The following is a 22,242-nucleotide window of genomic DNA, read 5'->3' as shown; positions in this document are numbered from 1 at the left end:
TCAAGGAGACCTCCATTTGTGTAAGACGGAACTGATTTCTCAAGGTAACGTCATGAGAGTAAAAATTTTAAATTTGGAGTCAGAAGGAGAGTTCTCGCTCCTTAGCAACTGCACAAATACATTCGGTGTGTTGGGTGGGGACAGCAGTTATTTTGCAACAGAGGGGCCACGTGTCAATGTCTACAGGAGCCTGCAACAGCGCCCAGCAATTTCTTCCTTTTGTGGTCGATGGTGAGTGACCCCTGGCAGCTGGACACGTGAAAAGCAATTATTATTTATTTCTTATTTGACCAGTCAGTATGAACACTTTGGGTGGGTGGGGAATGTGACCTTCAGAGTGGGGGCATACCCAGTGCATTCAACAAGGTACGTATAGAGAGGCCATGAGTAAGGCATCCTCAGCCCCTTAGTTGAGAGGAAGTGGGAATGAGAACTACTAATAGAAACCTGTTTTTTTTACAAAGCAGACCCTGGGTCCATCTATTCCCTATTGTCCACTCTGACCACTGGCAGTGGCTCCCGATGGACTTCAGATATAGGCTCAACCATGCCAACCCTTGATGCCAGCCTCAACCTTATACAGCAAGATACTCCCTCTTCCAGTCTCTGTCTACTTTAAGTGCTCTGGTTATTTCACCAGAGCAGGGATGTGGTGGTGCCATGGTCTAAAAACCGCCGAGCCTTGTGGCTTACTGATCGTAAGGTTGGCAGTTCAAATCTGTGTGACGGGGTGAACTCCCATTGCTCTGTCTCAGCTCCTGCCAACCTAGCAGTTGTAAAGCATACCAGCGTGAGTAGATAAATAAGTACCGCTGCAGCAGGTAGGTAAATGGCGTTTCCATGAGCTCTGGCTTCCGTCATGGTGTCCTGTTGCATCAGAAGCGGTTTAGTCATGCCAGCCACATGACCCAGAAAAGCAGTCTGCAGACAAATGTCGCCTCTCTCAACCTGAAAGCGGAGATGAGCACCGCACCCCATAGTTGAATTTGAGTGGACTTAACTGTCCAGGGGTCCTTTAACCTTTATTTCACCACAGTGTATCTGAAGAAGTGTGCATGCACACGAAAGCTCATACCAAGAACTAACTTAGTTGGTCTTTAAGGTGCTACTGGAAGGAATTTTTTTATTTTGACTATGGCAGACCAACACGGCTACCTATCTACTACTTTATTTCAACAGACTGCAAAAAAGGGTGAAGAATTACTGAAAGGCTGTGATCAAAATCCAGAGTAGCCACACAACCCAGTGATAGTGTAGGACCTGCAGAATCAGAAATAAAGATCTCAAGGGAGAGAGGGAAATTGCCCTATGCCAAATCAGACCCTTGGCCCATTAAGCTCAGTTGTTCTGCACTGGCTAAGCATGGCTCTCCAGGGTTTCAGGCAACAGCCTTTCCCAACCCTATCAGGAGATAGAGAGGGATTAAACCTGGGACATTCTGCATGCAAAGCAGATCCTCTATGACTGAGCTACAGCCCTTCCCCTGGTGGGCATCAGGCTAGTAACATATGTTGGCATACCCTGGCATGTTGAAGTCCATCCTTGGATTAAATCATTTCCTTCATGTTTAGAACTCTCCAGGGCTTAATTACCATTTGACATTAAGCTTAATTATGTGCTCAAAGTCTTGAGCTGTCCAAGGCATTGTATAGTTCTATTTGTTTTCGAGCCATTTCCTCCACAGACATGCTGTGGAACTAGTCTTGTGAAGAAACACACATGGAAAATATTACATTGGCATGAGAACTCTGCCCAGGGCGGACATAATTTTTTACGAGCAGCGAAGGAAGTGTTCCCCCACTGTGTTCAGTACAACATGCATTTCTGCACCAGGAACCAGGATACATTCTCAAAAGCTGGTTCTTCAAGCATTTGCTGAGGTTCAGTGTGAACTGAAGAAAGTATAGCCATGGAGAGCATCTATTGGATAGTACCTGTGACATCACTAAATGCATCTTGCCACCCGCCCCAAATTCCAGAGCAGTTTTGCAATGTTTTGAAAGATGCTTTTCATTATTTTATAAATGAAAATATTATATATAAAAGAATGAAAATATTATAGCTATAAAGGTTCTTAAAGTGGACAGCCTACTTAATACATGAGGAAAGACAAGATTGACTGCTTAAGCAGCATGTAGGTCTGGCATGTTGTACAGCCAGAAAGACCCCTCAAGTGAAAGGTCCACTGCGACCACGGTCCAAGTGTTTCTCTTTCGGACCAGAACAGGTCATACTGCAACTCATAAAGACTGAATTCCACAAGTTTCCTTAAGAGAGAAAGATCCTTTCAAACTGAAAACTTTACATTTATCATTATATTCTCTATTGTGGTGTTTATACTGAACCCAGGAGGAAATTTTTCGATGACTTGGATGGTTTTGATAACTTACTTGTAAATAATTCACTTTCTGCCTAACCAAGAGAAATACGTTACTGTCAGAATTGCAATATTTCCTTGGCTGCACAGAAACTGAGAACAAAATGTATTGCAACAAATGCCACAAACTGTCAAAATGTACATATGTATTAAGATGTGTCTTTAAACATATGGACTGCCTACCAACACCCTGTTTGCTTGTTTTCACTTCTGTTACAGTTCAAATTAATGCTGTATATTATTTGCAAAGATGCTGAAGTCTTGTAACGATGTAACTGGTTAAATCAGCTGTTCTTATTTGGGTGAAGTTCAGTTCCCATCTTCCCTAACCATTAGCTATACTGACTGGGGCTGGTGGAAGTTCAAAAACATGTGAAGGTCACCAATCTGGGAAATGCTAGGTTCATGTTGGCCTTCATTCAGCTGGTAGATCAAGACCCACTCTTGGGTCACAACTCAACGTAAACCGGATGACAACAGTAGCACGGCCACCATAGAAATATGTTGTAAAAAAATTAAGAGTGGGTCTCCAAGATGCACAAAGGTGGGTCCTGAAAATCAAAAGCATCTCCACCCCCATCGTTCAGCCTGGACACTGAGGTCCAGCTCTGAGGGCCTTCTGGCGGTTCCCTCACTGCAAGGTTACAGGAAACCAGACAGAGGGCCTTCTCAGTAGTGGTGCCTGCCCTGTGAAACACCTTCCCACCAGATGTCAAGGAAATAAGCAACTATCTGACTTTTAGAAGACATCTGAAGTCAACCCTGTTTAGGGAAGTTTTTAATGTTTGATGTTTTATTGTGTTTTTAATATTCTGTTGGGAGTGACTGGGGAAACCCAGCCAGATGGGCGGGTTATAAATAAATAATTATAATTATAAAAGGTTGAAGACTACTGGGTTAATCAAAACATATTTTGACTGACTGACCTGGATAGCTCAAATGATTCAACCTTAACCTGTTAACCGCCACCCATCCTACACAGCCAGTTCCTGTATCTATAGCAGTGACCAGAGGAGGAACGATGACTGGGAGGAATGCAGAGAGAATAAACACCATGGTGCATGTGGACACCTTCATCTGCCCCAGCTGCAACAAAACATGTCTCTCCTGCATTGGTCTCTACAGCTACATAACCTGCCCTTCCCTGGCTCAAAAACAAAAACAAAAAAACACCCTTGTTTGCAGGCAGACATAGTAGGAAGAAAAAGAATGGATAGTTCTTTCTACTGTTCCATTAGAAGACAATAAAGCAACATAGCCTAGAAAGAGCTATGAATCCAGTACAGTCTCCGTGTTCTATTTCAAACTTTTCTTTTTTTATCTAAGTCAGTGAAAGATTAATCAGACTCTGTGCATAACAAATAACGTCATGTGGATAATTAATCAAGAGCTCTAATAGGCTTTTCAATGCTTGGAGAAGTATCCATTCATTCACCTAATTATATGAAGAGTAAAAGTCAGCGCCAGAAATTTCTTCCATAATTAGATTAAGTCTCTTGATCATGATACTTTTTAAAAGTTTATCAGCCCTTGCCTCCTTATTTCTTACTTCCGTTTAAATTTGGCAAGTAAAAGTGGCTCATCTTAACACTTTGCTTGAATCCCAGAAGAAGAATATACCTTTTAACATTTCGCAGGTGAAATCTGCATATTTTACAACACCACCAAGCTTGACAATCGGAGGACTCCACCGTTCACCTCTGGCTGCTGTTCTGTTTCATTAAAAATTTACTCAGCAATTGCCTGACCTATGAAGCAGTGCAGAACTGAGCATAACAGTTTATTTGTTCCATTTATTTCCTGCCTTTACTCCAAGGAGGTAAAGGTGCTGTGCAGAGTTCTCTTCCACAGTATCTTCACAAGAACCCTGTGAAGTAGGTAGAACTGCAGAGTTGGAAAGGACCCACGGGTCATCTAGTCCAACCCCCTGCAATGCAGGAATCTCAACCTAAAGCCAGGTGGGGTCTTGAACCAGGGTCTCTTCCATCCCTTTTGGCCTGGCACTCTGACCAATACAACACACTGGCTCAAGTAAACTCGGTAGAACATATAGAGCCACTTACAAAATAGCTGCAGCTTAAACTCGTCTAGATAGGCAGCGATAAGGAATGTAGAAGCACTGGCATTTCTGTGCCTGTGTGTGTCCATCTTCACAACGTGTTCTGGGGTCAAGGTGCATCTGTCAAACTGAGATTGAGCTTCTAGGGAGCAGGGTAAGGGAGCTGAGCCCCCAAGAACGGCAACTGTACTACATATTTCAGCAAACATCATTTTTAAAAGAAATCCTCAGCTGTTTCCCAAATGAGGGGTAAAAAGGAACAGCGAGTACTTGAAACAGGGAGAGAAACGAAAAAACTAAGCCTGTTGGAGTGTATATGAAAGTGCACAATTTTACGATCTTCTTTGTTGTTTTGAGATCCAGCATGTTTTTCAGATGCTGCCTATAGCGAGCATGCTGGCTTAACATTTGCTTCTACACCGTTCCAGAGGACAGCATTGTTATCTGTTAACAAGGCTCGTGGGGTGCTGGATTTTATATACTAGCAGTACTGGAATCAAAAGAACCTTTACAGCTGACTTCAATAAAATCAGGACTTCTAGTTCCACTGCTGTATGAGAAGTACTGAGAGCAGGGGAAAGCTCACAGTTAGCTGAGCAAGTACATTATGCTGAGTAATACATGTGCAGGAAGCTTGGTTTTCCGCAGTACAAATTATAGAGCAGCAGGGAGGGATAAGAAGGAATTTACCCTACATCACATCCTGGCATTTACTTTTGAGGAGAAAGGGGAGAAGGAGCAATGGTTGAACACTAGGTGGTTGCATCCTGTTGTTGTTGCTGCTGCTGCTGCTGTTGCTGTTGTTGTTATTTCTACACCATCCTTCATGCAAAGATCACAGGACAATTTACAATAAAATGCAGTGGAGCTCCATGGGCACAATGGGACTTCCATTTCTTTTTCCTAGTGTGCATTCCTCAAACCCCAGAGCTTATTTCGAGGGTGCAAGAGAGGAAGTCCTGTTGCCCGCATGCAAGTTCCTTGTGCCAGCAGTGCTGCAGCATTAGAAACTGCTCTAGGCAAGGAATCTGAGCAGGAACAGAAGTAATAAGTTCATTGGGTCCAGAGCCTGGCATGAAGCATATGTGAGCAAGGAGCAAGTGTTCATCAATGGAAGATTAAGGTAGAGTCTGGGCGAAAGGTGAAGCAATGGGAGAATGGATGCAATTATACTGAGTTCCAGCTGTCCAAGGATTCAGCAAGAGGGCGCCAAAACACACCATTCTTAAGGCATAGTTTTTTATGTCATTTTATTGCTAGGCATGAATCAGCATGAAGTAGGAATATGGGCACTGTTTGTGGCTTTGTCTTGGATCTGGCTAGCATCCCCAGACGGATGGATACTATAGATTCCAGAAAGAGAAGAGGGACAAGTCCCAGTGAGACTAACCTCAAAGATTGGTAGATCAACTTTGCACTGTAACAGATGGATAAAGCAGGATGATCAGGATTGTCAGGAACTGAGCAAAAGAATTGTTTTAGATATTTAAGATCTGAAGGTGTGTCAGTAATGTTTGTCAGTATTGCTTGAGTTATATACTTAATCTTTCCGGAAACTGGGGGAGGGGGGGAAACCTCTGAAAGCTCAATTCGCATTTCCCCCCTGGATTGGTAGAAAAGTACTTTAATCAGGACTGATAATCCTGATGCTTTAAGGGAGGGGGCACAGCATGAAAATCTGATTCTTTACATTTTGTGGTGAAGGTGACAATACAGGAAACAATCTGATTCTTTAAGAAACCTCCCCAAATTTCTTTGAAAGTTAAAAACTAAAATGCTTTAAGCACTGGGTAATTTTAGGTAGGATAATTATTCCCCTAATGGGACATGAACTAGAGAAGCATTCTGAATATCCAAAGGCCTGAAAATTAACCAGCATGTTTGTGATCCTATCGTGCCTGTGCTACTTAGCACTGTCCATTCATTTTAATGGAATCTGCATGGCCACCTGCAGCACCACACTTGAAATGAATACAGGCAACACAGAAACTTTTTGCTTTGCTTTTCCCTCTCTTTTTAACTGTCTGCAGCCTGTCATTATGTGCTGCTTTTGAACTGCTAAAGTATACGTACCAAATTGCTGCTGTCGATTTTATATGATTTGCACAAAATTCCAGTCCTCCCAAAAGAACTAAAACGAAGCAGCTCATTCTCATCCCATGTATTGAGATTCCCGCCATGCAAAGTTAATCATGAATTACCCTGCAGCACCACCTAGCACACATTGATTTAACTGTGCAAACTTTAAAATGCAATTTTGCACTAGATTTCACTGCAGGCAGATTTACATGCTATACTATTTCCATGATGTAAATCTGCTGTTAGTAAATTTGCTGTTAGTATGTATGTGAGTGTTTTCCACAACAGCCATAGAGCCAGCTCTTGTGTGGGCTGAATCACACTAAGAAGTGTCCAGGTTACTGCCAGTCATTGCTGCTGCCATCCGTCTGTCTCGGAAGATAATAGAGGAATGCACCTTTTGGGTTGAAGTCAAGCAGTTGGAAGGGTACAGTTCCTGCTGTGGCTGTAGAGACTGACACAGGAGGTATGTGTTTGGTTGCAGCTGTCATAGAGGAAGACATCCTGTTGTGCAAAAGCACCATGGTGTTTATTTTCTCTGCGCTCCTTGCTGCAGTCATTCCTTCTCTGGTCACTATGGACGCACGACCTGACTGCCTGTCTCCAGGCACTGCCGTCTTCTGCAGGGAATTCCCGCATGGCAAGGCTGGTGTTGCATGTTTGCAGGCATCTATGTAATGCAGAGTTGGTCTACCAGTCATTACCAAGGAATTTACTGCAGAGATACAGGCTTGCTACAAGATGTGCACAGTGGGTGGTATTAGCCACATTATAACAAAAGTCTGTAGAAAGCGCCAGTGTAGATCAACAAGTACAAAATGTAATATGGAAAGCACAAATGCCAATAGCGAACATGAAAACACACATTCAGATCAACCGTAAGAGCCAATGGTTTCTCAGGAATGTAATTGTAGTGATATAAATCTAAGATTGCAACATGATTCTGAGTTGCAGCCTAGCTAGGCCATGTTTCTTGAACCTAGACGTTTAACTACACAAATGTCTAAATTAGCAAGATCAACTGATTGGACTGTTGAGATTATGTTATTTATTACACATATATCCTAGCATTCATCTAAGGTCATGCAGACAAATAATGGGGAGGGTGTGTGTAAGGTATGTTCAGCTTCAACTATAAAATTGCATCACATGTCAAAAATCTCTAGCATGCTGGATAAGGGCACCAAGAGGAAGAAAGAATGAATGTAATATCACAGCCTATTAAAGCTGTTAGAAACATTACCCACTTTACAGTTAGGCCATATAGAGAGGTATCCAAGTTAGAGTGCAAGTAGAAACACTGAAATCAATGGGATTCAGTTAGTCATAATTAACATGTCCACTGATCATAATTAACTACTCCAAGATGACTTAGTCAGGTACCATCCATATCACTTTGTATTTTCCCCTAATCTCCCATAGCTTGGCTAAATACCACTATCATGTTCTCTAAAGCAGTGGTTTTCAACCAGTATGCCGTGGCACCCTGGGCTGCCTTGAATGATGGTCAGGGGTGCTGCAGGCAACACTGGCCTCTGTTGCTCTTTCCTTCCCTCCCCCATCCCTGCCTTTCAAAGACTTGCTCAGCTGTTTGTTGCAGCAGTCCTGGCTACAAGCTCCCCAGGCAAATGGTGCCTTTGGGGCAGGGTTGCCAGGAGCTGAGGCGGTTCAGAGACCAGGGTTGGCTGTGGCAGTTGCCTGGAAAACTCCCAAGGAGAGAGGAGATTGAGGCTGAGGGAACACTCCACAAGGGAGGTTGTTTGAAAAAGGGTGAGGGGCTGCCAGCTCCTGAGCCCCACAGGGGTGCCGCAGAAAGAATGTAGTTGTTCAAGGGAGCTGTGAACTCAAAAGGGTTGAAAACCCCTGCTCTAAAGTATCCAGAAAAGATTTGAATGAATTTCTAGTACACATGCACTCCACCCTGCAAAAAGTAGCCCTATTTCATTTCATTTGGAAAGAAACAGGATCACAGTCATAGCTAGTAAACGTATGAAAAGTGGACAAGAACAGTATAGGAATACTGTGTTTAACAGGAGACACAGTGCCATTAGCATGCATGGTGCTCAGTACTTCAATCTAAAAGACTAGATATGCTTTTCTGTTTAAATTTTATGGTAGTATTCTAATGATTATAGCATGCTTTCATATTGTCAGCTGCCTCAAGAATTACTGTGACCGAGGTGGGATATGAATGTTTTAAAGTTCTCTCTGTGTAAAAGTTCACTATTTAAACTCATAATCAGATACTTAAAAATGATTATTTGGGAATAATAAATTTTATATCAAGCAACAACTGAAGTGAGAGGGACTCCCCAAACTCCAGCTTTCATATTCATATATCTAACGCCTGTGTCTGCAAAGAAATATTTGGGGTGGGGGGGAGTGTGGACAGTATCTGTTCAACTATCAATAATCACATGGCTCTCAATCTCCCTCCTATTGTGGCCTTTATTGCACAGCTGTTTCACCCTATTTTCTGTCCCAAATCTCCAAGATCTGTTTGACATCATGAATTCTGAACACAGAAAAAAGCAAAGCAAATGCTTGTGAATACATTTATATGTTCAGTGTGCCAAATTATTTTTGATTTATGTATTTATTTTACAGCACTGAGGAAGTACATGTTCTGTTAGCATTCTCCCAAGATCTGTTAGTTGAGTAAACATATGAGCTTTGAACTTCATGCCAGAGGAAATTTGTACACCAGTACAGAAGTACAGGCATGAAGATGAATACTATAGTACACAACAGACACCATCTTCTTCTTGTACAGAAAATTGCTCTTTCCGAAATCCACTACTAGTCGGGTTAAACTATATGAGGGGGGAAACCTCAAGTTACAGGTTATATAAATGTCTTCCTCCAAGTTATTTAGGAATGCCTCTCTCACATTATTTTATTGCTCACAACCAAGTAGGTCATAAAGAAAAGATGGAGAGTTTGGAGCTAAAGGAAGCGATGAAGTGCTAGATAACAAAAGTTCCCAGCAATGGTGTGTGGGATAAAGCAAAGTATGTGTGCAAGATGTAAACCCCATACACCCAATAGGACTCAGGAGCAAATATTCTCCAAGATGCAGAGGCAGCAAATGGCATCCAAACTGATATAGTGGGGGGCAGCAAAGAGAGGAAGAAGGAATACATGAGAAAGCTGAAGAGTGCTCTCTCAGCTTTGTTAAGCAAAATAATTACTAAAGTCACACAAGGGAGATGATAAAGAAAAGTGAAGGGGAGACTGCCATTTTCAAAGTTCACTGGATCAGTGATGTTCAATGCTCTCAAGAGTATTAGACGATACATAAATGGAACCTGATATATGTCTTGATGTGGCTTTTGTCGCAGCTTGAGACAAGCATCAATACTAGTAAAAGGAAAAGTATTAGAGATTCAAAAATAAAGATGTAAATAAACTAGCTTATTAAGGAAGCAATTCTTCTGAAACGATGTGAGCTGCATCTAAGATTTTCTCATCAGTAAAAGTAAAAGGCCTAAGTTAGTGAGGTCCATTAATTGCATTGGGTTTCCTCTGACCATGACTAGCCTTGGCTACAACCCCATACGACTTTTTAACAAATTGACGCGCACACACATTTGTCTTTTATAATAATAATAATAACTTTTTTTCCTAAAAAAGAAATTTCACATATTCCAAAAAGTCTTCTGCAGAAGTATTACAAATATTTTCAGCCACGAGAGTGATCAATGAAACACTTGAATAAAAACAAAACATCAATACTGGGGGAACTCTTCGTCGATTTTGCTAGCCCACGCCATCAGCCCTCCCCTGATATCCTTGACAGAAATGGGCCCAAGTCCATTCTGAGACAACCCCTGCAATATTCGCACCGCCTTCTGAGAGTCATTTCCCAATTTGCAGACCACGTAAAGGGGGAGAGCCGTGCTGTCGTCCGCCCCTTGCCTCGCTTCGTGTATCCTCTCCTGCAAGGACTTCAAGGATCCTTCGTCTCCTCCTTCCAGCTTACTTAAGGGCACGTGGAGGGAATGCGGCAGGCGGCAGATGTCCACTTCCACCGGCGGGCGCACGTCCACCAGCACGTGAGGAGCCCGGCTGTCCAGGACCCTTTTGTACTCTTCCACGGACACCCTCTCCTCGCCGCTCAAGAGGTGCAGCGCCCGGCACTTGTCTGTTGCCGACGACCCGCAAAACTCCTCGTAGTCCTGGAGGGCGGTCACCGTGGGGTGGTCCCCGCACACGGCGCACCTGGGGTCCCTGGGCCTCAGCTTGATGTGGCGGAACCTGCCTTCCAGGGCGTCGAAGAGCAGCATGGACCCGTGGCACGTGGCCCCCATGCCAGAGGCGATCTTGATCACTTCCAAGGCCTGGAGGGTGCCCAGGATGCCAGGCACGACCCCCAGGACCCCTCCGTCGGCGCAGTTGGTGACCGTCTCCGGAGGGGGCGGCTTGGGGAAGAGGCAGCGGTAGCAGGGGCCCCCTCGGTGGTTGTACACCGCCAGCTGCCCTTCGAGCCGGAGGGCGCTGGCGGAGACCAGGGGCTTCCCGGCCAGGACGCAGGCGTCGTTGACCAGGTACCGGGTGGGCACGTTGTCCGAGCAGTCGGCCACCACGTCGTGGTCTCGGACCAGCTGCAGGGCGTTGCTGGGCGACAGGGCCAGCTCGTAAGGCACGCAGCGCACCCGGGAGTTGAGCTCCCCCAGCGCCGAGGCCGCCGAGCGCGCTTTCGGGGTGCCCAGGCGGCTCTCCCGGTGCAGCACCTGCCTGTGGAGGTTGTCCAGCTCCACCACGTCCGGGTCCACCAGGCCCAAGCGCCCCACGCCCGCCGCCGCCAGGTACTGAGCCACCGGGCAGCCCAGCCCTCCGCAGCCCACCACCAGCACCGAGGAGCCCGACAGCCGCAGCTGGCCGCTCACGCCCAGCTCCGGGAGAACCAGCTGCCGGGAGTAGCGCCGGATATCCAGCCGGCTCAGCGGGAGAAGAGGGCCTGGCGCCTCCGGCTCCTGGGACTCGCCGCCGCCGCCTCCCAACACGCGGGTCCCCTCAGCGCGCTTTCCCGCCGCCATGATTTACCTCAGCCGCGGTTGTTTGGGAGGGAGGGAGCGGAGGGAGGCCTCGCCTCTTCCGCTTCCGCGGCTCTTCGGTGCTGAGGAGTCCGGTTGGCACGCAGGCGACGTCGGCTCGGCCCTTGCCAGGCCTCCTCCGCCGCCGCCGCCACCATCATGGCCGCCTCCCGGGACAAGTACTCGGTGCTGCTGCCCACCTACAACGAGCGCGAGAACCTGCCGCTCATTGTGTGGCTGCTGGTGAGGAGTTTCGAGCAGAGGTGACTGAGGGGAGGGGACTTGTTTCGTTTCAGCGGCTTAACTATATACAAAAAAGGCCCCTAGCGCTAACGAGCTCCCCCCGGAAAAATCCGCCCCGTTCCTGTACTCCGCGTTAGTTAATCTGGAATAACTAGCCCCATCTTCCAGAACCCCGTTCCGTTTCCCATCGTCGCCGTTGCGAATTAGAATCCTCCGTATCGTGGGGATAAGCTTTTCTCCCGAGGCCGTTTTAAAGGTGTTGGGGGTTGTGAATCCGTGGTATATGTACCCCGAAGTAAGGGCATGATGGTGTTGGGTCTGCTTAACTTCCAGGGGTAAAAGATGTACTGTATCTGCTTCGCTTGTTTCAGGCACCACCCTATAACTAGGTTTTTAAGGATGCGTCAGACCCATTACGCCCCCATAGAATATGTTTAGACATGACTTTTGTCTGTTGTTTTAGAAAAGCTAGGACTTTGCAGGTAAACCTCACTGTGTCCAATGGGGTTTTCACATTTAGGGGAGCGTGTGCATAGGATTAAAGCCTGGCAGCACAAGCCTATGCATGTCTACTTGGAAGCAAACTTTCATTCGTATCCAAGTGAGATTTCCTTCCAAGCAAGTGTGTCTAGGATAGGAGTGAAACCTAAACATCTGCATGTAAACTGGATGGTGATTTTCCAGGGACATTCCTATATTATTATGAAAATCAATTTTTTAATCACCTTCTAAACCACTGTCTCAAGGCAATCTATAGACCGGTTTATGTGTACCTGTAAGTGAGTAAGTGTCAGAGTGTAGATTTTGTAGGTTTTCATTAAGCAGTCTTTGGATTCTTGCCTATGGTGAAAATTTTCAGCCTGTTTTCACAGACGGAGCAAGCGGTGTGTAGATTGCCAGCAACCTCTGAAACATGATTTTTCACCAGCTGTAAGCACATTATTGCTTATTGATCAAGAGCCAAAATCCAATCTGATAGCTTTATTTATGGAGTAGTAACTTACTTATTTGGAATGCTGGTTTTAAGGGCCAGATCTCTTGAATGGAACACCTGGAGTAGTATTTGCGAAATACTACTCTTTGCCAGTAGTATTTGTGAAAAGGATCTAGGAGTCTTGGTAGACCACAGGCTTAGCTGCATTGTGATGCAGCAACACACAAAAAGCTAATGCTGTTCTAGGCTGCATCAACAGGTCAAGGAAAGTATTAGTACCACTCTATTCTGCCTTGGTCAGGCCAGTACTGTGTCCAGTTCTGGTCACCACAGTTTAAGAAGGTTATTGACAAGCTGAAACATGTGCAGAGGAGAGTGACCAAAATGATCAGGGGTCTGGAAACCAATCCTTAATGAGGAACAGTTGAAGGAACTGGGGATGTTTAGCCCAAAGAATAGGCTGAGAGGCGATACAATAGCCATCTTGAAATATCTAAAGGGCTGTCCCATGGAAGATGGAGCAAGCTTGTTTTCTCCTGCTCTGGGGGCTAGAACTTGAACCAATGGATTCAAGTTACAATAAATGAGATTCCATTTAAACATCAGGAAGAACTTTTTGACATTAAGAACTGCTTCCCTTAGGAGGTGATGGACTCTCTTCCTTTGGAGGTTTTTAAGCAGATGATGGATGGCCATCTGTCATAGATGCTTTAGTTGAGATTCTGCATTGCGGGGGTTGAATTAGATGACCCTTGGGGTCCCTTCCACTTCTAGGATTCTAATCATTCAGTTTCTGAATCAAGCAAATGCCTGAGGCAACTGTGACCCATGAAACGAATAACCAGCATTGGCCAACAGTGCAAACCCTGCCCTTACTCTGCGGTATTTACTTGGAGCAAGGGCACTATGAAGCATTTCAGTTCCATTTTGAAAGGAGAGTGCATTGTAATAGCATTAATAACACCATTTAAGTTTGATGAGGAACCATTGGCTATTTCTCTCTGTTCCCCTACCCCCTTTCATAATACTTTATATACTTTAACTTTTGAACCTGGCTTTAAAATGTAATTCTCTATTTTTTCAGTGGAAATGATTTCGAAATTATAGTAATAGATGATGGAAGTCCTGATGGGACACAGGAAGTTGCTGAACAATTGATAAAGATTTATGGATCTGATAAGATTGTGAGTCATATGTTTATTTTTTGCCTTGACTTGTTTGCTGTTACAACACAAGATGCTTAATAATATTATTAGCATTAAGGGATGCATGGGTTGTTCGTTCTTTTAACACTGAATTGTTTACCAGTTTATTCAGGTTGATAACATGGGTAGCAACATTGGGAGTTGTTTGAAATTTCCTGAATTAGCATATTTGGATGCAGTTATAATTTTCACTTTATAAAGTTGTGCTAATTCTTAGAGTTGTCATCACTTGACCTCATAGGATGCTCTAATAGCTGTCTGTGAGAAATCTACCAGATATCACTTTCCCCATAATTTTTGCATTGTGACACACACAGAAAAGTTTGTCATGTTCAGCACTGCAACAGGGGATCCAGGTGCAGTGTTAGCAATGCTTCTTCAGCTGCACATACAGTGGATGATATTCAATGTTGGTTGTAGTCTGAGTAGATCCATTGAAATCAGTGGACTCTACTTGTCCATTAATTGCAATGGGTTCTACTCTGATTGCGACTCCGTTGGATATTATTCAATACATTTTCATCCATTTGATACTGTGCCCACTCATATTTGCAGAATTAAGTCGTTAAAGGTATATATGCTGCTGAATACCTCTTGATGAAGCGTTGCTAAGAAAAATTGGAAATGCATGATTTTTAAAAGATGCAATACGTATTTCTGATAATGAGCAAACTTACTTGCACTAAGCCCCTGAAGTTTTTATGTGAGCACCTAAGAGAGCATGGATGTACGGCAGGTGTATGCTCTAATCCTGCTAGTCAAGCCTCCCTTATTTCGAAGTGCTTGGTGGTGAGCCATACTTTACGCTAAGGGAGGGGGACTTTTTTGGCTCTTTGGGCTGAAATCAACAAGTGGGTGGGCTGACCATCTGTCAATCACCTGACATCGCAATGATCTCAAAGACCCAAAGTCAGGACCACAAAGCACCACGCACAGCTGATTCAGCCAGCTTTGGCTCTATTTCCCATCTTCAGCAGACCATTCTAAACTTGGTCTACAGCTCTATATTCTGTAACTGTTTTGATCTGAATTAATGTCTGTGTAACCCAAATGTTAAAGGCAGGTTGCTCTGTAAATATGGAAGTGTAGCAGCCCTAATTGAGAGAAGAGCAACTGTGTTAATGTTAATATTTAGCTGAAATAATAAAAAAACCTACAATCATGGATCATTTAATGCAATTAATTGGTTACTCATTCCTCCACTGATATTTTACAGCTTTTAAGACCTAGAGCAAAGAAACTTGGATTGGGTAAGTATTCATTAATTTGAGGATTTACAAGTTTTATATTCTGACCTTGAACTCCCAGGGCAGTTTACCATTTTCAAAAGCATAAGTTTAATCATACCTTTAACTCTGTTGGTTAGCGTGTGTGTGGGAAACTTGGAAAAAAACTAACATATGTATCTTTCTGGGGGTAGGAAGGCAAATTCGTTGGTTTTCAACAGCGTCCAACATATCACAACTCCAGTTAAATAATAAGCTGAACCTACACAATTTTCTCTAACCATGAAATTACAGTGGTGCCCCGCAAGACGAATGCCTCGCAACTCGAAAAACTCGCTAGACGAAAGGGTTTTTCGGTTTTGCGTTGTTCCGCTAGACGAATTTCCCTATGGGCTTGCTTCGCAAGACGAAAATGTCTTGCACTTTTTTTTTTAAAGCCGGTTGAAGAGGCGCAGTTGTGACGGACCGTGCTTCGCAAGACGAAAAACATTGCAAGACGAAAAGACTCGCGGAATGAATTCTTTTCATCTTGCGAGGCACCACTGTACGCTGTTTATCCCCATTTATACACTACACTTTGGGGTTGTAGTACCCGCTTGAAATTCATGCATGTGTGACTAACTGTTGCCTGGGACAGGCTAGAGTGGGATAGCAGATTGATCAAGCAGCCATTCAGTAAAAATGTAGGGCATTTTTTATTCCATATGTTGACTTTAAAGAGAAACTGAATCAGCCTTGTAGCTGACAGCTCACATACATGATTCTGAATGTGGGTGACAGATCTTGCCTTTGTATCATTTACACCAGGGACTGCTTACATTCATGGAATGAAGCATGCCACAGGAAACTTCATTATTATTATGGATGCTGACCTCTCACACCATGTAAGTGTTTCCATTGTATCTGTGCATACATTTCTTTAGCCTTTTATAAAGTTTTCTTTATTTAACTTGTATTGAGCTGGGGTATATTTTCATTTTCCCATCTCTCTCTCTTGTGTTTTCAGCCAAAATTCATTCCAGAGTTCATCAGGTGGGTAGTATTTTTAATATTTTTAGTATTTTTAAAATATTTCAGTCAGACCTTGACATTTATTGCCCAGGTGCATAGGAAGCTGCCTTATACCAAGTCAAACTATTTCTCCAACTAGCTCAGTATTATCTGCACTGACTGGCAACAGTTCTCTAGGGTTTCAGGCAGAAATCCCTTTCAATCTTACCTGGAGATATTGGGGCATGAACCTGCAACCTTCTTCGTGTGAAACAGATGCTTTGTCCTGTCTGCATTTACATGTGGTACATTTTTTGTTGTTGTTTAGTTGTTTAGTCGTGTCCATGGAGTTTTCTTGGCAGGGATACTGGAGTGGCTTGCCAGTTCCTCTTCCAGGTGGATCACGTTTGGTCAAAACTCTCCACTATGACCTGTTCATCTTGGGTGCCCTGCTTGGCATAGTTCATAGCTTCTCTGAGTTCTTCAAGCCCCTTCGCCACGGCAAGGCAGTGATCCATGAAGGGGATGTGGTACATTAGCAATAGGCAATAGGTTGAACAATGAAAGAAATCAGAAAAGAAGAGTCTAAACTTTAATTTTTGACCAGAATTGGTTAATGTTTGCAGCAAGGTCAGATTCCTGCCAAACTTCACAAGGATAGCAGCACAGAGATGTTGAAAGCCCACAAAAAAACCTATTGAAATTGTGGTGGAGGAACATATTCTGCCTATGCTTTTGAGTTTTTCTGAAAAATAATGGGTTATGAAATATTTTCCTCCAGAATAGTGAATAAAGTTTTTAAGACTAGGTTTTCATAAGCATACTCCCCCAGAATGATTTCTAAAAACTATGCAACAGGTAAACTTTTATGTAAAACTATGAACAGTATCGGATTCCTGTACACTTAGAGCACAACTCTCAAATGCAAGAGCAAGAATCGTTTTTGCCTCTAGGGGGCACTGCCGTTGTCACAAGAGAAGGGGAGAATTCGGGGTTTTCTTTGCTTATGGGCTTCCTTTTGTTGATGTAGTTGGTGGATCTGTTTCTGTCTTTTCTGTCATCTTGACTTGACCTCAAACTTGTCATCGTTTGATACATATGAAGAAGCAGAAACTGATAGTGATAGCTTAGAAAATGAAAGTGATTGCATTTCATGTAGTATTTATTGAGTCTTGCTCCCCACCCCTTTTTCTCCACTGTTTTTATGGAAACAAGTGTTTTGTGTGCTTAAAACAGTGAGGGACTGGAGGAGGCATAGTAAAACAAAGAAAATTATTAAAATGTTGATTGTTTATTCTGTTATTATTGCTTTTTGTCTGGTCCTCAAACTGGCAAAACTAAGATGGGAAGAATTAAAAGGGATTAGTTTCCCAGTTGAAATTACTCCCTTTTACTACAGCCTAGACCTGCCAGTCACAAATGGACCCTTTTTCTCCCCTTCTCAACTTGGTGCCTTCCTTAAGCTGAATTTATTGTATTAAATCGGACCTAGATTACTGGAAGTTAATAGATTTTTGTTAATGTAATTGTGTTTCCCTCTTCTTCTCAAATGTTTACATAGAACACAGAAAGAAGGTAACTTTGACATTGTGTCTGGAACACGATATAAAGGAAATGGAGGTGTGCATGGGTGGGATTTGAAACGAAAATTGATCAGGTTAGTAGCTTCTTCTTCCATCCTTCAAGGTCTGTGATAGAAAAAGCCACACAGGAGGATTCTGAGTTATGTTATTAACTCTCCTCCTCCTTTTGTACTGTTCCAGATTAGTCTTTTATTCTTGCTTGGTCGTAGAGTAATAGCATTCCCCCCCCCCCCGTCCTACTTTATAGATAGTAAACCTGTGGGCAAAGATTTGATCTTTTATTCTTGTAATTCTCCTGGTTGTGTTTGGCAATATATAAACAATTTACAAACTGGGATAGATAAATCTTTTTTGTTCTACATGCTTCTTTTCTTGGCTTGATGTGAATTAGCAAACTCTTCCAAATTATGCATTTGTATTGACGCAGGCCAATGTTATTATAGTGAAATTCCATCTATAGAACAGTTTGTGATTTTTCAACATCAGATTCTAAATGTTTACCAAAACTCCTTATCTTTCTTGGCAGCCGTGGCGCCAACTTCCTAACTCAAGTTCTACTGCGGCCAGGTGCATCCGACTTAACAGGCAGCTTCAGGTGTGTTGCTTCTAAAGTTGCATTCAGCTTTCAAAGATGAGCAATAAAATTAATGGTCAATTTGAAATGGATAATAATGTCCGACATGGATTGAAATTGTAAAGCTTGTTTAATTTTGGGAGTAAAGACTGCAATTGTGGAGTGTTTGTATAATGGAAATATTTCAAGAGGTTTTGACTTTATGTACTTTCTCTGTAGGTTATATAGAAAAGATGTTTTACAAAAACTGATGGAGAAATGCGTCTCGAAAGGATATGTTTTCCAAATGGAAATGATTGTCCGGGCCAGACAGCTGGGTTTCTCTGTTGGAGAGGTAAAGAATGTTAAATCACAAACACTACATTTTAAATATTATAAATTTACCTGACGGATAATAGAATAATAATTGCCTAACAGCTGCAAAATGGCCCAGGAGGTGTAATAAGCCTAAGAGCTACTAAATCTAATATTGTGACAGAAATTACACAAATTATGTAATGTTGTGAGGAGCTTGGCGGTCAGCAACGTACAAATGTAGGTAATTGCTGTTAAAAATATGAATATTTAATTTGTTTAACATCCTGTACTGAGACAGGTACCCGCTTGAGTTCCATGTGTTCACAAAAATGTATTGAATTGAGCCAATAATCCAATGATCTCCAGTCATAACCCCTAATTCAGATCAGTTATACAGACACTGTGCAACTACGAGTTAGTTCTCTCCAACCTTCCAGCAACTATTTAGACATGGACTGTCAACTTAATTGCTATTAATGAATTAGGGATAAAAGTTAATCCCTATCTATGCCATAGTACACTGGAAAGCCCTAATTAACAAATGTCTACCTAATATGTACCTAACTTCAACAGTCATTCCTTATTTTAACAAGCTTTAAACAGCAGCAGATGTGGGTGTTTCTTTTGCAGATGAAAATCTCTTCTTGGCACCCTCGCACAAACATGGTGGCCTGCCTTTGTTGTGGATTCTGCTCTGTATTTTGGAAAGTTGTTTGTTCACTATGCATTTGGACATCTCTTAAGTTACTGGGCGAAATTCAGTTGTGGTGCTAAGGAAATCATTCCTTCCATTTCTGCTTTGCCCTGTGGAATGATCACCCCTTGGCTCCCCAAGTATGTTGTTCTGGGCATTCTCCCAATCCTCCAGTATGGATTTGGGGGAGGTGTGGTGTACGAGAGGGAACAGGGGAACCCCATTGCGCTAATGGGAGTCCTTGCACTGGCTTCCAGTAGCAGAACAGGGCAGTTGAATCTCATCCTATGTAACCAAATTTTGCATGATGGTTCCTGCCATCAAGGAGCAGGTTTTTATCTATGCTTAGATACCATTTTGAATCAAGACAGTAGACTGAACCTTTCAGAACTGCACTGATTTTAATCACTGATTTCAAAATTGTACTGCTTTTTTGGTTTCTTAGGATTCCCAAACAGGTACAAGACTAAGAAAACAAACATGTTTTATGAGATTTTTTTTTTTTTTAGCATAAGCGTTCTAGACTGTCTCATTCCACTACATTCCAAGCTGCTTTTTCCTGCACTGGCAAGAGCCTCCAGTAGGAGTCCCAGATTCTTTAGCAATTCTGTCTCAAGACTGTGCCCTTGTTGTCGGTGAAGCAACTGAAAATGTACTAGACAAGCCTCTGCCTTTGGCTCTCCATTGGCAGAAAAAACTATTGCCTAGAGATGCAACAACTCATGTTTGGCAGAGCGGCATGTGTGTGGGAAGCGTGGTTTTTTCCATTTCTGCCTGCCAGCTGATTTCTGGTTCAGTATGCCAACTGAGAGTACCTAGCCAGACGTTCTGTGGATTCCACCGTCTGACTTCGGGCCCTTGGGTATTATTTAACATATAGTCTTACACACTGGAATGTTAAAGTTCCTGCTTCAGTATAGTGAAAATAGCTGGCATTCTAAAGAATTCAAATCAGTGTTTACTATATTTAAATGAATAGCTACTGAATTAGAACCATGTGCAACAGTTATTAAAGGAGCAGCACTTCAATATGTTTGCTAGAAAGATAAAATGCATGTTAGGCTTACTGGTAATCTTATTTAACACTACAGTAACTATTTGCCTCTCTTGTTCTCACAGCAACTCTGTGAGGTAGGTTAGTATTGTTTCCAAATTACAGATAAGGCGCTGAGGATGAGAGGTAGTAACTTTCTCAGGGCCATATGAATTCACATGCTTCTCCAGATCAAGTCTAGTATTCTGTTCATAGGACTGTGCTAATTCCCCTAACAGTGTGATCCTATGCAGGTTTATCATTGAATATTTCCTGCATTCAGTGGAAGTATTGTGTTACTTCCAGATAACACCTGGCACTGCAATAAGGGTCACTCTACTTATTGTGCATATATTGGCTCTCAATTGAATTGCCGGTATTTGTACTTTTTGCATTTTGTTTCCCCCTTGTCCCACTATTTACAACCATATATACCGGCAACTGAGAATTACACTTCATGCCTCACGCTAGAATAAAGTGTGCTAGTCTTTAAGGTGCTACAAGATTGTTGTCTGAGGCGTGTGTGTGTGTGTGTGTGTGTGTGTATAGGATTGTAGCCCAAGTATGTATCCCTTGGAAGTACAACACTAATTGCAGGTATATCACTATTTTAACTACTGTTGAGATGGTGATGAATTTTGCTGCAATATGGAAAACCCACCACCACATAGATGGGGATGCTGAAAAGAAAGCTGAACAGAATTTTGTCTCTTCTTTTCCCTTTGTTTAAAAGATTTATACCCTGCGTTTTGAACAAAGAGTTTTAATAATATTTTTGCCAGGCTGTTTGCAGCCATGCCCAATTCAAGACCTTGACTTTAACTTACAAAGCTGAAAGAGGGCCTCTCCCCATATCTGCTCACCCAGGCATTGACATCTGCAAATACGGCTCATTGGGTGCTGATGCGAGATAGGACCCCCTCTGCAGTGCCACCAGATCTGTGTAACTCCCTTCCTTTGGGGGTGTATCCCTCACTGATGTCTTTTTGTTCTCATGTCTGCATGCTAGATGGAGCTGAAGTGGCCCTTTTTTTCTTTCTATTACTTCTTGAACTTGTTATGTTAAAACTAAAAAACTAAAATAATTTTGTGTTTTGTTTTTTTAATAGGTACCTATATCATTTGTGGACAGAGTCTATGGCGAATCTAAATTAGGAGGCAATGAAATAGTTTCTTTTGTAAAGGGACTGTTGACTTTGTTTGCAACCACATAATTTATTAAAGAGAATCTTCCTAGCATTCCATATACCTTTGCATTGGACTGAAGAAATTATTTTTATATGGGATAGTGGAATCTAGCTAAGTTTTCTTGTGGCTATATATAGAAAATCATTGCTAATTTCTGATTTGAAGAAAAACAATACAGTGCATATAATTCGGGCGGCATTATTTATTAAATGTGAATAATGATCACTGTGTAATGTTTACTATTCAAAAATAAACCCATTCCATTTAAATTGTGTTTAAATTTTGGGTATGTGTGGGATGAGCACCTCCTCTGAATGGAGTAAGCTATTTCATAGAATCATAGAATCATAGAGTTGGAATAGACCACAAGGGCCATCGAGTCCAACCCCCTGCCAAGCAGGAAACACCATCAGAGCACTCCTGTCATATGGTTGTCAAGCCTTTGCTTAAAGACCTCCAAAGAAGGAGACTCCACCACACTCCTTGGCAGCAAATTCCACTGTCGAACAGCTCTTACTGTCAGGAAGTTCTTCCTAATGTTTAGGTGGAATCTTCTTTCTTGTAGTTTGGATCCATTGCTCCGTGTCCGCTTCTCTGGAGCAGCAGAAAACAACCTTTCTCCCTCCTCTATGTGACATCCTTTTATATATTTGAACATGGCTATCATATCACCTCTTAACCTCCTCTTCTCCAGGCTAAACATGCCCAGCTCCCTTAGCCGTTC

At 42.7% G+C, this 22,242-nt stretch overlaps 2 protein-coding genes across 2 annotated transcripts; one reads left to right on the top strand and one right to left on the bottom strand.

Annotated features, from left to right (window-relative positions):
* Positions 1-9,092: 9,092 nt before the first annotated feature.
* MOCS3 (molybdenum cofactor synthesis 3) lies at positions 9,093-11,561 on the bottom strand. The gene has a single exon (XM_082226273.1). It carries the CDS (start codon positions 11,552-11,554, stop codon positions 10,244-10,246), a length of 1,311 nt encoding a protein of 436 aa, XP_082082399.1. The 5' UTR covers positions 11,555-11,561; the 3' UTR covers positions 9,093-10,243.
* A 13-nt stretch (positions 11,562-11,574) lies between these two features.
* On the top strand, positions 11,575-21,787 carry DPM1 (dolichyl-phosphate mannosyltransferase subunit 1, catalytic). The gene is made up of 9 exons (XM_082226493.1): positions 11,575-11,814; positions 13,813-13,912; positions 15,150-15,183; positions 15,967-16,043; positions 16,166-16,191; positions 17,711-17,806; positions 18,259-18,327; positions 18,526-18,640; positions 21,440-21,787. The coding sequence occupies exons 1-9, from the start codon at positions 11,711-11,713 to the stop codon at positions 21,542-21,544; spliced, it is 726 nt and encodes a 241-aa protein (XP_082082619.1). The 5' UTR covers positions 11,575-11,710; the 3' UTR covers positions 21,545-21,787.
* The last annotated feature ends 455 nt before the right edge of the window (positions 21,788-22,242 follow it).

Source organism: Podarcis vaucheri (genome assembly GCF_965113315.1).
Source record: "Podarcis vaucheri genome assembly, chromosome: 6".
Taxonomy (NCBI): Eukaryota; Metazoa; Chordata; class Lepidosauria; order Squamata; family Lacertidae; genus Podarcis; species Podarcis vaucheri.
Note: the sequence above shows the minus strand (reverse complement) of the source record. Positions and strands in the feature narration are given on the sequence as shown.

Bases quoted from the DNA above. Each gene is read 5' to 3' on its own strand.
- DPM1 (XM_082226493.1), top strand. From the start codon at position 11,711: ATGGCCGCCTCCCGGGACAAGTACTCGGTGCTGCTGCCCACCTACAAC. The intron at 16,192-17,710 runs GTGGGTAGTATT...ATGTTTACATAG, and splicing joins TTCATTCCAGAGTTCATCAG to AACACAGAAAGAAGGTAACT. The intron at 18,641-21,439 runs GTAAAGAATGTT...TTTTTTTAATAG, and splicing joins TGGGTTTCTCTGTTGGAGAG to GTACCTATATCATTTGTGGA.
- MOCS3 (XM_082226273.1), bottom strand. From the start codon at position 11,554: ATGGCGGCGGGAAAGCGCGCTGAGGGGACCCGCGTGTTGGGAGGCGGC.